The 14,686-nt window shown below is 46.4% G+C and overlaps 1 protein-coding gene and 1 long non-coding RNA gene across 2 annotated transcripts in view; one reads left to right on the forward strand and one right to left on the reverse strand.

Annotated features, from left to right (window-relative positions):
- Positions 1 to 466: 466 nt before the first annotated feature.
- Positions 467 to 5,721, reverse strand: LOC126641455 (uncharacterized). Its single transcript, XR_007629258.1, has 2 exons — positions 2,119 to 5,721; positions 467 to 1,377 (listed from the first exon to the last, which is right to left on the reverse strand). It is a non-coding gene; the product is annotated as an uncharacterized LOC126641455 (long non-coding RNA).
- A 566-nt stretch (positions 5,722 to 6,287) lies between these two features.
- KDM2B (lysine demethylase 2B) overlaps positions 6,288 to 14,686 on the forward strand; it is a 108,810-nt gene continuing 100,411 nt past the window's right edge. The window contains 3 exon segments of the mRNA XM_050318176.1: positions 6,288 to 6,451; positions 7,584 to 7,728; positions 10,852 to 10,930. Of these exon segments, the coding sequence (XP_050174133.1) occupies positions 6,401 to 6,451; positions 7,584 to 7,728; positions 10,852 to 10,930 (275 nt within the window). The 5' untranslated portion in view covers positions 6,288 to 6,400.

Below are 14,686 nucleotides of genomic sequence, written 5' to 3' on the forward strand. Positions count from 1 at the left end.
GAGGGAGCCCCGGCCATGAGGGACCCCCGGCCCCTCAGCGGGTCTCACGGTCGAACCCCCGCGCGTTCTCCCGGTGAGCAGCTCGGTAGAAGCCGGAGTTAGAAATCTGAGGGGTAGGGTTGAATTTGTAGCTCTCGGGGCGGGGTTCGAGCCCCCCAGCCCCGTGCGGGGCCCCTGCACTCGGGGCGGACAGGACGGGGTGTCCTCCCCTCAGAACAACCACAAACCCGGGTCTCAACCCCCTCCTGCTCCAGACTACCCTCCTGAAAAGCTGAAGCATTTAACCTACGTCTGTCCTGGGCTGACAGTCCACCCTCAATTCCAGTTATCACTGATCCACCTAATCCTTTGTCATGTAGTTCAGGTCTTCACGTTTTGTAGGCCCAAAGCTCCCGATAAACCCCTTTTTATCAGCAAGTGGTTGATAAGGTTGATTAAGCAGAACATTTCAACAGATACACATGCCTGTGTTGAAAGATGTTTTATTACCATGCTCACATAAACCCTCTCACCCCCAATTTATTTTTTCTGTGTTTTACAGAGGGTAAAAGGAGGTGTAGAGCAGAACTCCCCAGCTAACATATGGCATAGTTATGAAGATGATTCCTGAAAAAGTGAGTCCATACAGTGCTTCAGCCACACTAAATTTGTGAGTCAGGAGTCAGAAACAAACCTGTTGCTATCGATTTCCAGTAAGAAAAATACAATTCTAACAATAGAAATAATACTGGACCAGTTACAGGCACATGGATGGTCACATAGAGCTGAATCCATGCTAGTTCCACTAGCGACCAAACGCACTGGTTATTTTGTATTGCCTTGACATTTAAAACAGTGCAGATTGTCGTTAACATTTTTGCTTTGTTCCTCTCTTCACACCTTCCTGATTTGCAAGGTCGTTCATTTACTTAAGCACAGCAAAGGGAAGAACAATCTGTTCCAACAAGGTCACTGAATACTTTTCATTTACAAGGCATTCTTTCAAAAAGATGTAGTTGAAGCATCCAAGAAGAACAGTCTTAACGATTTGAAGTCTTCAGAGGCATTCTGAAACTACCATTTATTACCACTTAGATTTGATCTCGTTCCCTTCTCAGGAAATAAACACAGTCGTCTTCTTGTTATAAACAACTTTGGGTGAGATTTTTATCTACAGAGGCTTTAAAACACCTCTGTAGAAGAAGGAGCCTTTGCTCTTGTATCACTGACTCCGTGGAGTGAGGCCACCTTCCTTCTCCTTTAGGCTGACAATTCTGCTGTGTAGGATCCATTGCAGTGGAAGTCCAGCATAAGTTGGTATTTAGGGGTGGATTTTGGCACCGTTAGGTTTGTGGTTGGACTTCATGATCTTGGAGGTTTTTTCCAACCTGAATGATTCTAGGATCATAAAATACTGCCGTTTCTTCGGTGTGCTTTAATTCTTAAATGACAAACAAACAAAAAACACCCCCAGAAGACCTCACCCCACAATCAGCATTTTCTGTGTCCCCCACTGGTGCCTGAGGCTGTCTGAGCACCACAGTGCAAAGTGATGAGTAACAAACCGATTGTGTTTTCTTTATGGCTTTTTCTTGGGAGACATGATAACTGTCAAAAAACAGTAAGGTACAACTCCACATCTCAAACAAACATTTAAGTCTCTGTCATTTAGTTCCCAAGAATCACCAATTTAAAAATATTTCACATTGCTGCTCATAAGCCATGGCATGTTTATGTACATGTACATAAACAACATGGATATTTCACTATTTCTTCTTGTTTCTGCACAAAATTGTGGTTGAACTGTTACGTCACGGGCCAGTACTTCTGCACTAATAACACCTGGGTCTTGATCTGTTCCATAAAAACAGATTTCTCTAAAGAAAAACAAACCAAAACAGAACACCTGCAAAGAGACATAAATCTGAGGACTTCAAGTGTCTTTCTAAATAATTGTATTAAAATGGGCTCTTTGAACCCACTGTTCCACTATTTTTCTGTCCATTATTCTTATTCCTGTTTACTGGGAAAGCTTTTGAAAGATACAGCAGTACTGCACACTGATGTACTGCTGGGTTCATATTTCATTCAAAGAAATGGTATGGAAAAGGATTTACAGAATCAGTAAAGAAATCTCACCTCATCTCCTTTCCCAAACGAAACCCATGTGTCATTTTAAGCTTCAAGCCCCAGTGCTGTAGCTTTGAAATGAGCATTTCCTTTCCTATATGAAATTTAAAACTGGAAAACACAAGTAAAGGGTCAAGCCTTCCTCTGCAACTAAAACACAAGGGCTGTAGCAGTGCACCCTTTTCCCACTTTCTGTTCCATTTCACAGCTCCACTCTGAGGTACAAACTACACAGGAGACATGATTTTATTCCCAGCTCTATTACTCATTATTACACACCTCTCCACTGCCACTCTAGAGTTAGCTGAAACTAAGAGTCAGCCATGCCTAATTAACTCCTAGAAATGCATCAGTGAGTCCTTCTGAAGCCATGCTGGGGCTCAGAGCCGGGCTCTGCTGTCACCTGTGACCCGTGCAATTGCAGAAGGCCACCAAAAGGGTGTAGTCCTGCCCTCTCCCTTCATCTCGCCCCTCTCCAGCCTGTGGATTGCACTCAAATGGCTACTGAGCTTCAGTGAATTGACCTAATGAAAGAAACATATATATTTTTTTTTCCTTAATGGCTGAGTTTTCTGCTGGATCAGGTCACTGAACTGACTTGCCTCGTGGCTCCACGAAGGAAAGCAGGAGGAGTGAGGGATGTACATGCAAGAGAAAGGGAACGGGCCCTTTCAGCAGCAGGCTGTTATTACCCCTAATTAGAGGTAATGTCAACCCATTCTCTGGATCATTTATGCATGAACACAATCGGAGCAGGTGGCAGAAGTCCAAGTTTCTTTCCAGAGAGCCCTGAGAAATCTGTACAGTGTCACAAGGGTACTCATAGTTCTTTGCTTTTCCTGCTAAAAATGTACTTCTGTATTTTCTGTAGGAGGCTGAATAGGTTCTCTGAGCACCCTGTGATTAATGTGATCCGGTGCTGAGCACGCCGCGGTGCTGCCCCCGGCAGAGCAGCTTTTCTGAAACCTATCTCCAGCTTCACAGGCAAATCAGCACTTCCATTTGTTCCTGTTTCTGTACCCAAACCGAATCAGGGCACCCCGAAGTGGAAATCATGGTAGTTCTGCATTAAAAACGACACATTTGAAGTTGCAAAAGGCAAATAAAAGGTTTGTCAGCAATCCCGAGGAGGTTAAGGCAAACATCTCTGCAAATCTCATCCGAGCCAGAGCTTAAAGTTCAGTTAATGGAATTTCTGCAGGGGAAAGATTTGGATTTGTCATATCTAGACAAAATTGTCTTTTAACTTCCTTCATAAACCAGTGAAATAGTTAAATATCTCATCTTCCATCTCAACCCAAGGTAAGGTATTGAATGGTAGGTTTTACAGGATAAAAAATATTTTAAAAAATGTTTTAAGATTAGTTCAGTCTATCCAATGGGAAGTAACTATGTTTTAGAGGTCAGTGGGGTGAAATGAACCCATTTCTTCATCCAGCCTTCCCAAGCACAGCACTTCAGTTCTGGTTTTAGCAAGAGCTCTGCAGTACAAGATTAATTAAATGACAGCTCCTAGTTTCACAATAACAAGGTTAGGATCCAGGCCTTAGCGTGATTAGATCTTAAATAATTTAAGTTACGGTTAATATCCAGCAAAAAAAGTTTTATTGCTCTTTTTCAGAGTTCAGCCCAGCCCTTTTCCCAACAAGCACCGCTCCCTTTCCACAGGATCGATCCTGTGGTCTTCATACTGCATCACAGTGTTGATAAGAGTGGTTTTCCCATAGTTTTGACTGTGAAGAAGGCCAGGTTTGTATCAGCCCTGGGCTGTCCCATTCCAAGTGCTGCCTGATGGGGCCCAGCTCTGGGCACTGCAGGAAAACTCTGGCATGATCTGCTCAGAGGGGAGACCAGCCCCCAGCGCTCATCAGCTAGCACTTGAATCTGGGTCCTGCAGCACAGGGGTTTAATGGTGCTTCTAAATGCTTTTATCCTATCTAATGCAGCTGTGGATATGGATATTCTCATCATCCACAACCTACCTCCTCCCTTTTTTTCCCTAGATCTTTTGAGGCATTTTTTTGGTAATTAATACACAGATTATTTCCATGGTATAATGACCTGTAGTTGACTAGGAATCATTTCTGTCTTAAAGCAAGGTTAAACAAGTGTTTTCTATTTTCGGAGATCTATAGATAGAAATTGTGGTATTTCTGAAACATTTACTTCCACACTTCCATAATGTGCTCTGGTGTTTCCAGGTGTATGTGATGGATACAGTCCTTGATGGGTTTGCTTGATTCACCAAGAGTCTAAGATTGTTCATGTCCAAAAAGGAATATTTAGAAAAATGAGTTGATTTTCTTTTATGTCTCTGTTCTGTCTCTTTTGGTGTACTTTTGTGGAATGGATGGATGATGTGTTTTTTGCTGATGATTCTCTAGAAACATCCATTTATCTTGTACTCTGGCCTCAATCCTACAGATGTACACGTGTATTTAATTTTAAGTTCGAGTAATCTTGGCTGAAAGGTCGAGATATGTATATATCTCCTCAGGATTATGGATTAATAATGCACTTGCTCCAACAGACATCTGGAATCCACACTTCAATATATAGCCTATAAAACACTTCCATACGATAATAAAGTTCAATCATCTGCAAATAGGGAGATGTTAGAGAAAGATTACATGATTTTTCAAGATTCTGCAAACAGTTCTTGGCAGAAGCAGGAGGAGAAGCTCATTCCCTTAAGTTCTGTTAGAACTCTGTCCTCTCCTGCCTTTATCCACATCATGGATCATTAAAATAGGGATCTCTGCAGAGGGATGAACGACAAGGCCTGCAAAGTTGAATTTTAATGTGCTTTACATTTTGCATCATACTCAATGTATTTCATACAGCACCTAGGACGTTTAACTGATTGCAAAAAGCAAACCAGAGGAGCACTGCCAAAGCCATCAGCCCCGGCCCTGGGCTTGGGTACCCTTTGATGTTCCCTTTCTTGGGGGGTGTGGAGGGGAGGTAAAGGATGTCACTTCAGAGAGGAGCCACGCTGTGGAACCTGGAGGCTGTTCAAAACCTGCACTCTGACCCTGCTATTGCAATCAGATGGCCCCAATATTTGCTCAGCATCAATTTGGAGTAGCTGTGAGTGGGTGCTGCAGAAATGAGACCCGCCGATACTTTTAGGAACTGCAGCATCTCCATCCTGCAGACTTTTTGTATCAGCAGCTACTTCATAGCGTTTTTACCTAGTTTTTCAGGGGATTTCTAACTACCTGTTGTACATGCTTATTACAAAGGCAATTTTGCTTTATTTAAGACCTATTTAACACCACCTCTAACCCATTACAGGTTTTATGGCCGGTTCTCACCAGACACGTGGGTGCAGCGCTGGGAGCGGTGCCGGGGCGCGTTACCGCCGAGCCGCACGTGCGGCAGAGACACAGAGCGAGGCCACCGCCACAATAACCCCAGGTCTGCGTATTATAAGATTATTTTCAAGCGTTTGCTACATTCACTCGCCACTCTCTACCCCGGGTTTACGCCGCTGGGGCCGGACACCGGCGCGGAGCCCAAATTCTCCCCGGTTAAGCGGAACCGCTCAACTCTTGGGGCACGTCCCGGGCGCTGCGGTACCAACCCCGGGACCATCCGCGCCTTTGTGGGGCCCCGTCCCCGTCCCCCCGCGGCCGCTCAGCGCCTGCGTGCCGAGCACTCGTGACCGAGCCCCGCACGGCGGGGCCGGCGGCCAGACCAGGGCTGGTACCGCCCCGGTGCCCCGGGCATTCCCCCCCTATCCCAGCCAGCCCAGCGCCGGTACGGCCCCGGTACCCCAGGCATTCCCCCCATATCCCAGCCAGCCCAGCGCCGGTACCGCCCCGGTACCCCCGGCAACCCCCCCATCCCGGCCAGCCCAGCGCCGGTACCGCCCCGGTCCCCCAGCCAGCCCTGAGTCGGTACCGCCCCGGTACCTCGGCCAGCCCCCCATCCCGACCAGCCCCCCGCCGGTCCTGTGCGGTGCCCCCGGCCATCAAAGCCCGCAGCGCCGGTACCGAGCCGTGTCCCCGGTCCGCCCCCCGTCACCCCCGGCCCCGCCGCTGTTTACGTTCCGGGCACTGCGACGCCTGCGCCCCCGCTCCGCACGCAGCGCCTGAACATGGTTCCTTAGGACTTTGCAAAAGGCATCGCCGCCGCCCCCTCCCCTTCCCTCCCCCTCCTCCCCCGAAAAAAAAAAAAAAGTGCTGGTGCAAAATTGCAAAACTTTAGCGAGCCCTGGATGGCTTTTGTTTTGCCTCCTCCCCATTTGGGCCAAAAATGCAGGACAGGAACTGTTGACAAATAAGTGATGAAACTCTCAAAAAAAATGGAGGCAAAGAAAGACTCTGGAAGAAGATTGGTGTGTAGCTGGCTTCGGTCTCTTTCCTATTCGTGCCTTTTAATTGATTTTGCTTAATTGTTTGCAAAGGGAGCAATGCATGCGGGACGTAGGCAGCGGAGCGACTTAGTTTGCAAGCGCGCGGCTGAGGCAGCGGGGAAGGGGCGGAATGGAACCGAGGGAAGGGCAGGGTGGGACGATCACGGATTATTTTTTTTTTTTTTTCCGGTGGGTGCGGGTTTGTGCTGATCCACCGCGCGTGTCCGCGGGGCTGAGCGGGGCGGGAGAGCTGCCGGGAGAGCTGCCGGGAGAGGGGGCAGAGCCGCCGGCGGCAGCCGGTGCACCGGGGTCCCCCCGCTCCAGCGGGGACCTACCTTGTGCGCGGCCGGTCCCCGCCGCCTCCAGCCGCGGCTCCGCGCCCGCCGCAGCTTCCCCGGGGCAGCGGCACCGGCCTCGGCCGGGCCTACCCCGCCATCCCCCGCATTGCTCTCGCTGCAGCCCCTCGCCCGCGGACCCCCGCGCTGTCGGGCGTGCGGGGCGGCGGGGGGGAGCGGGCGGGGGCTGCGCATCCATCGCGGCGTTACATAAAGCGATCTGGTTTTTAAATCGCCGCTTCCGGTGTGACTATGGAAACACTCGGATTATGTAAATACCGAAACCTGGATGCTGGGCATCATCAGATACGATGATTCGCCCCCCTTTCCTTCCCCGGGGAATTAGCTTGTGCTCACGTGCAAAAATAATAATCATAATAAAAATGATCCGCTTGCTAACGAGCGTCGGCCGCCGTTCACGGTTTTTTACGGGATTGCAAAACGCATCGGTGCTGTAGCTTGTGAATTGTCGGCGAGTTACGTGTCCCCCGCTCGCCTTTCAGCGTCAGCCCCTGCTCAGCAGCCCAAGTTTGAGTTTTCCTGCAGCCAAGCACCTGTTATTCCTGCCGAGTTCCGTGTCACGAGATGGAAAAGGTTGTGCATGCAGCTGTGTTGGAGCTTGTTTGGGTTCAGGTTTTGTTCAGTTTGTGTCTTGCCATCTTAATTATTTCCCCCAGAGCGTGTTTATCAAACCCTTTTGCACGATCCGTGCGCTTTCCTCGCTTTTTTTCTTTTCCGGACAATGTGTTTTATTTTGGGGTTTTGTGTGTCTTTTCTAGCGCTGCATCGGCCGGAGGCGGTACGATGAGAACGAGGACCTCTCGGACGTGGAGGAAATTGTGAGCATCAGGAGTTTCAATTTGGAAGAGAAATTAAAGAGTAAAATGTACCACGGGGATTTCGTGCACGCCATGGACGGCAAAGGTAACTCAGCCGGGCCGCGCTCGCCGCTGCCTCCACGTGCAGCTCCGCGCCGGCTTCGGATTTCGCGCCCGTGCCCCTGCCCGGGGATCCGGTGACGCCGCCGGCCCGAGGGGAAGCACGGGGAGGCTGCTGTGCGGGGCCCTGCAGCCCGCACCGCCCCGAGGGGGCTGCCCCGGCCCGTCCACCCCGCACCCGGAGGGCGGCTTTAGCCCCGCCGCGGTGCCGGGATGAGCGCGGTGATCCATGGCAGCTCCCCCCGCCCTGCCCCGCCACCGTGACCCCAGCGCACCACCGGGATCTTCAGGAATTAGGTCCTGGCACGGGAGAGGCCGAAACCCCAGCCCCCACTTAGCCGGAGGTGATTCCTGCTCCCCTTCCGCCCCCTCTTGAATCCAGGACCCCTTTTGCGAAAGGGTGCGACTGATGAGTCTGTTGGCCAGGCTCGGAGACTTTAAAGTCAATAACTTCTTTGTGAGCCTATCATATATTAAATTACAGCGCTGCCCTCCCAAAGTGACTTGCTTTGCTGAGGTGACTTGAATTCCGGAGCGGTAAGCAGAGCCAGACAGCCCAGCTCTGCCGCACGGCTCCCTGGCAGGAAGGCAAACGGGAGAGCCCGGGAACCAAACAGGCCGGGGGGGTTGCAGGTCACCTTTATTTACCGCTGCACTGTTGACACGGATCCCCATCCCAGATGGCTATCGCTGAAACTCGGCCGGACCGAGGACGCCTGTCTGAGCTGGCTTTCTCAGCAAAGAGAAGTTTGGGCTGTAATCCTCCTGAAATTGCTCTGAGTGCGGAGCCACTAATCGAGTTTAGAAAATTTCCTTTTCTCCCCTAGGCTTAGTTTTGCATGAGCATTTTAAGCTCCTTTTAGAAAAGTTGATGTGGTGGAGAAATTAAATACCTATCTTACTTAGGAAGATATTTGTTTAGGAGATAAGCTCGACCCTGACCTACCTCTTCCTCCAAACAAAACACAAACACCTATTTTTTAGCTGGTAAATGTTAATTAATTTTCCAGAAAATGATTGCATTCTCCCCTCAGCTTCCAAAGAGCCCAGTGGTTACCATTGCTCCATGCTAAGGATAATACAATCCACAGCTTTCCTGGCTGGGCAGCTCCAAAATCTTTGAGCAGCTTTCTCCTTTCTAGGGAACTTGAAAATAAATGAGTGTCTTTTGTTATTTTGTTGTGGTCTGTGTCGGCTTTGTTCAACCCCACAAGGGATTTAAATGCTTTGTTGGGGCATTATGAAGAAAAGATCTGCCTTCCTATTTGCTCTGGTTTTATTTTTACTATTGGTTTAATTTTTTTTCTTTATAAACCCAAGAGCTGAATTGAATCTGGGCAAAACAATGACAGGCGTTGGTAAGAATAAAAAAGTCAGTTTGTATGAACACATGGAATTAGTTGAGCGGTATATTTATTTATTTTTATTTCCCATGTCCTTGGTTTTATTTTTATTGATAAGTCTTCTTGCAGTGGTGTGATTTTTGGCTTGAATGCAGTTTGTCATAGCTACTAGTCTGCAAGGCTATACAGCTGCCTCTGCTTCTTCCACCCATATTACTCCTGATGTTTGTTGACTTTCTGACTTGGGTCAGTGTCCATAAAAAAATCTCTGTGGTTTATTTATTTGCTTACCTTAAGCCCTGAGCTTTAATGGGAATGCCTATGGGAAAGGAAGACTTCTCTAGTACACAAATATTTACTTGGTAACCTTAGTTAAATGGAGTATTCATTACACTTATTTTAAGACTAGTAGCAATAAAGTGTCTGTAATTGTAATGTTTCTGTAAATGGATAATTACAGTGCTCTGATTTGGTAACTCTAAGTAGGAACATTATATCCCTACTTGTCATAATTGCTAACTGAATACAGCAAAGAAAAAGTTGTACAAATAGAGAGAAGTACACGTGCAGGCGTGGGAGCTTGGCCTCAAGGTCCCCTTTTACTTTCAGTGTGGGTTTTAGAGTGGAGAAGGATCAGGGATAGAAGCTTGGGCTGAGGTGCTCCTGCTCTCCCAGGATCACGGGTGGACATTGCTGGATGAATCCTGCAGTTAAATTGCTCCTGTGTACCCGAATATAATGCAGGGTACAGTGTTTGGCAGTGCAGTGCATTTTGTAGTCTGAAGAGTCAAGCGATATTTTCCATTTTAAGGCAGCGTATGGACACTCTATAAAAGTCACTTTTTCCTGTAAGGAAGGGGGAATAGCAGAGCCATAGAAACAGTGGTCGCTGCAGGAATTCCTCTACTCTCTGTGGCAGAAGGCTCCAAATGGAGTGTGGGGTTTTGGAGGCACAGCTCACCCAAACCGCTGCCTTGTAACTTCCTCTCTAATCCCCAAATCACTGCTATTGTGCCAGACAGCACACAGAGAAACCCCCAGGAAAGGCCAGTCCTGCATAATCCTTGGAGTGAAGCAACAGGGTGATGCTGGCCAGGGGTAACATGACAAATTTATGTTTGATTTTCAGTTTGATTGTGTGTTATATTGTGACTTCCTGACTTCCCACAAAAACTATTAATTTTTCACAGATTTACTAGGTGCCAGGAGCTGTATAAATTTCCTGACTATCAGCTCCTAAAGTTACATTTCTGATTAATTAAAAGTTTCTCTGTTGAAATTAGAAAAGAAATTACGTTTTCACAGAATCAGGGCTTTTTCTGTTAGAACCAGACAATCCTCACAAGAAAACATGTAGAAATGCATAGCTGAAATTACCTAAACTTACACATACAGTTTAAACTACACATTTGCCCCAAAAGTAGTAGACTGATTCACAGTAAGTTAGTCAGGATTATCTTTTAACTGTTAATTTGGTATTTCATTACAGCCTGGGTGTTTCAACCCAGACCTTAATTGACAAACTGACTGGATTCTATTTTATGTGCATCAGTGAACAGGAAAAATGGAGAGCAGCTGGGAGAGCATTGTCTGTCAGGGGGTTTCCGGTTTAGACTAAAATATGCATTCTCTTTCTGTTTCTCTTTAGGTGATAGTGGAGTTCTTTGGTGAGAAAAGGGAAATGAGGAGCGTTTGAGAGAATGTAACCTGAGGTGCCAATGCCATTGTAATTGATTTGGGACTTTTTTTTTAATTCATTTTCACAGATTTTACTTTTGAGTATGTGCAAAGAGAAGCTCTCAGAGTTCCCCTCATCTTCAGAAATAAGGATGGACTGGGAATTAAGTAAGTTACAAGCAAATCTTGATGATTAATAAATGCTTTTATAAAATAACCGTAATGCTTTCTACTTGTATCTGATATTTCTTTTGATGATCTCAAAATGGATTGCAATTAGTCTGACTGTCAGCACCCTTGAGAAGAGGAATGATTATTTTCCGCTTATAAACAAGCAGATAATGAGGTCTATAAAAGTTAAGTGCATCCAGTGTGGTGCTGCACAATCAAAAATAAGTCAGCAGTGAAAGTTAGGAATATAATCCAAAGGTTTCTGCGCCCAGTCCATGCTGTAAGGACAGAACAAACTCCCTTCAATTTTTGACCTCTCAATTGTTCTCTGCATTACAGGTGGAATGTCTAATGATGCCTGTCATTTTCCATTATAATCATGGCTCTTCAGAATGTTTCAGCTTTGTAAATATTTAATAATGTCTGGTTAAATGTGGGATTACTGGAGTCTTCTTGAGGTTGCATTTTGTTAATATCCAGTCACAAAGGATTCGGTATTTTAATAAGAGAATCCCGCAGGTTTGTTTGTGAAAGTGACAGTGTCTAAGAGAGAAATATTAAAAGGATAAACTTTATCAGCCACATAATCCGTAGTTTAGATAAATGTTTCTTGATACTTCTGGAAATTAGGACTGTGTAACTGATTATAGCTGAAAAACAGATGAATAATTTTTTGAAAGCATCATTACTTACTTTGCTCAGTTTCAGCTGGAACACCTCACAGTTCAGGGGACCAAGGGGTCCCAATTACTAATTAAAAAGAATCAAGCCACCCCAATATAATTTAAAGAGAGAAAGAGAAGAAGCAGTGTTTTGGGGTATTTGACAACCACATGTGCCTTTACTATCAGAGCAAACAGGAGCTGCTGTGATGGCTCTGATGACAAAGTAAAATAGGTTTATGTGTTGAACTTTGAACAAGAGGTGCTTAGTGGACTCTCTCTGTCTGCATTGGTTTTAAACTGCTGCTCCTAAAGGGCAAGTCATAAAATCTTGGAGTATTGTTCCTGAAGAAATTGGGAGCCAGAGGTGTTACTGCACCTTCCCAGCAGCCACATCCTCCTCCTGTGTGTGAGGAAGTTCATGCGAAATTCCTCACAGTTCAAGAAGGAAAGTGGGGAGATGTTTCAGCTCCTGCTGTGCCAACGGTCCCAGTTCAGCTTGTGCTCCAGCAGGGGAGAAGTGTGGAGGTGAGAGCTCATCCCAGACACAAACATTCCTGGGCTTCAGATCCACAGCTGCAAATGGCCAGGCATTATCCAGGATGGAAAACCAGTCTCCCAGCCTGGGTCAGTGCTTCCTGTGGCCACCTGTACCCACGGTGATGCCTCCAGGCCTCAGGCTGCCTGATGTGCTGTGGGTGCTGCACAAGATCCTTCCCACAGATGCCTTGCTTCTTCGCGTCCTGACCACTGGATGTAACGTCCCTTTCTCCTTGATGCTCACGATTCAGGATTCTGTAACGAGGCAGTTTCAGTGAGACATTTCAACACTCAAATCTCAGCTCACACATCATCGTTGGCTTCCGTGTTGGTCCTGTGCCCAAAATCTGGAGAGCTGCAACTTGGCACTCCCCTCCACTTTGGGTTGGCCATGTGCTTTCCCTGGAGACTCCTGGGGGAATTCTGCCTGTGGAGAGGGCGCTTTGGTCTCTCTTGGTCCAGGGGTTCAGAGACTCCTCAAGGCACGGGATCATGTAAAGAGGAACCTGGATTTTGTGTCATGTGTTGGCTTGTTTTTCTTCAAGACAGGTAACCACACCTCAAAGAGACCATTGAACATCAGGTGCCTTGCTTTGTCAGCATTATCAGAGCAGTCAAATCAACAGCAGTTTTGGAACATGTGTTGGAAGTGAAGAAGTAGCAGGCTGAGTGCTGCATGCTTTTGTCTTCAGCTGGCGTTGTGCAGCTCTGGCAGTTGGGTTACTGCATCCTCTGAGTTCTGAACTGGACTGGGGAGAGGTGGAAGAGGAGTAAATCCACAGCAAAAGTTTTACCTGGAGTCACTGACCTGCTGCTCTGTCACACACCCACACTTTGGACAGTGAGGAAAAATATGTGTTCCAGTTTGCTGTGATGAGTTTAAAATAGACTCAGCAGCCAGGCTTGACCAGCCAGCTTTTCAGATCCCCACCAACTTAATATCACTTAATAACTCTAATACTATCCTGACATCTTTCCTCCTTCCTAGGGCTATTTCCCTTTCTCCCTTTTGTGACCTATCCACATATCACATGCAATTTCTTTCTCTAGCTGGAATTCATGGTCAGAGAAGAGCTTTGTTTTTTTTCCTTTGAGGATATTTTTACTGAATTAGTGTGCTGAGAAAAATAAGAGCAAGTTATCTGATACGTGAATTTTGGATGGTTTTTGCGTGGAATCAGTTGAATTCTCCATTTCACAGTTAGCTGGGTGAATTGTTTTTATATTTCCATTCTCTGCTGAATCACTGAATACTGACTGCTTTGGGGGATTAAGTACTAGAATTTGTAGATCAGTAATCTCTTATGGGACACTCAACATTCCTGTATTTTTTATTTAAATGAGCATGATTTATTAGCTTGAAATGATGTTGCAAAGGAATGGCACACCCTTGGGCATAAGTGCCAGTAGAGTGAGAGGAGGTTGGAAACACAGTTTATGTGTATTTTAGGTGACAGAAGTGAAGTGCATGAGCGAACTTTCCTATTTGGCACTCTGCAGGATAACGGGATTTAATTTTATTTACATTTCCGCTTCTTACGTATATCCATCACAAGTCGCTGGCTTGCAATGCCTGAGGTTTGGGGATGTGTAGATACCAAAATGCTGTGTGCACTGTACTCCAGCAAGATGGAAATAGGATTGGCAGCTGCCTAACTGATCCACAATGGGGGGAACTTCAGTCTCTGGGTGGTTTCTGGCACCACTGTCTCTTGTCCTGAGCAGGCTCTGTGCATCATGACATAGCAGACTGTGTGACCCACAAGTGTGTAGGGGGACTTTTGAGATACAGTGGTCTACAAAATACATGGTATAAGATGATTTTTTGAATAACTGCTGATACATGCTTCCCCTTGTGCTTGCTGCTAAGCAGTCAGCTGGCATGTCTGTGCCTGGCAGATGCACAACACAGAGCTGAACAGTTTGGTTACTGTGCTTGAAGGTGCTCTGAAATAGCAAGGAATGAGAGGAATGAGGAAAAATCATTATGATCAAACTCTGAAAATTGCTCTCCTCTGTGTCTCTGACCGTCATGAGCTGCTACTCCTATGGCTGGAAGCAGGAAGGCCCACCTGTGATCTCTCAGCAGAATGGAAACTTTTTCCTGGAGGGCTGTTTGACTGTTTCCAGGATTGTAACTGGGAGAGGGAATGCTGTTTGGAGAGATGTTGTCTCTTATCTGAGCAATGGCCATCTTGCATTGTAATGTGGTTAATCACATACCTGTGCTGGCCAGAGCTCATCCTCATTAGCTTTTGAATAGATTCTCTAGCACATCTTTAAACCTTTACCAGAAGGCACCCAGTGCACACTGAGGTGTTTGCATTTCTTTTCCGTTTGAGGCAACAGACATGGCTTGCATATTCCAGACTGCTTAAAAACCTCAGATGCAGTCAGTCATATTTTGGAGTTAAGTCACCCCCCCTATACTATTATTCACTTATTTTTTGATGATATTTGAAATCTTTAGAAGCATTCAGAGTGGTTTTACACAAGATGCATTGTCTGAAAATTGCATGACAGCAAGGAAAAAAAAGTATTTCTGGGCTGT

Source organism: Myiozetetes cayanensis, unplaced genomic scaffold, assembly GCF_022539395.1.
Source record: "Myiozetetes cayanensis isolate MyiCay16 unplaced genomic scaffold, myiCay2020 scf21, whole genome shotgun sequence".
Lineage (NCBI taxonomy): Eukaryota > Metazoa > Chordata > Aves > Passeriformes > Tyrannidae > Myiozetetes > Myiozetetes cayanensis.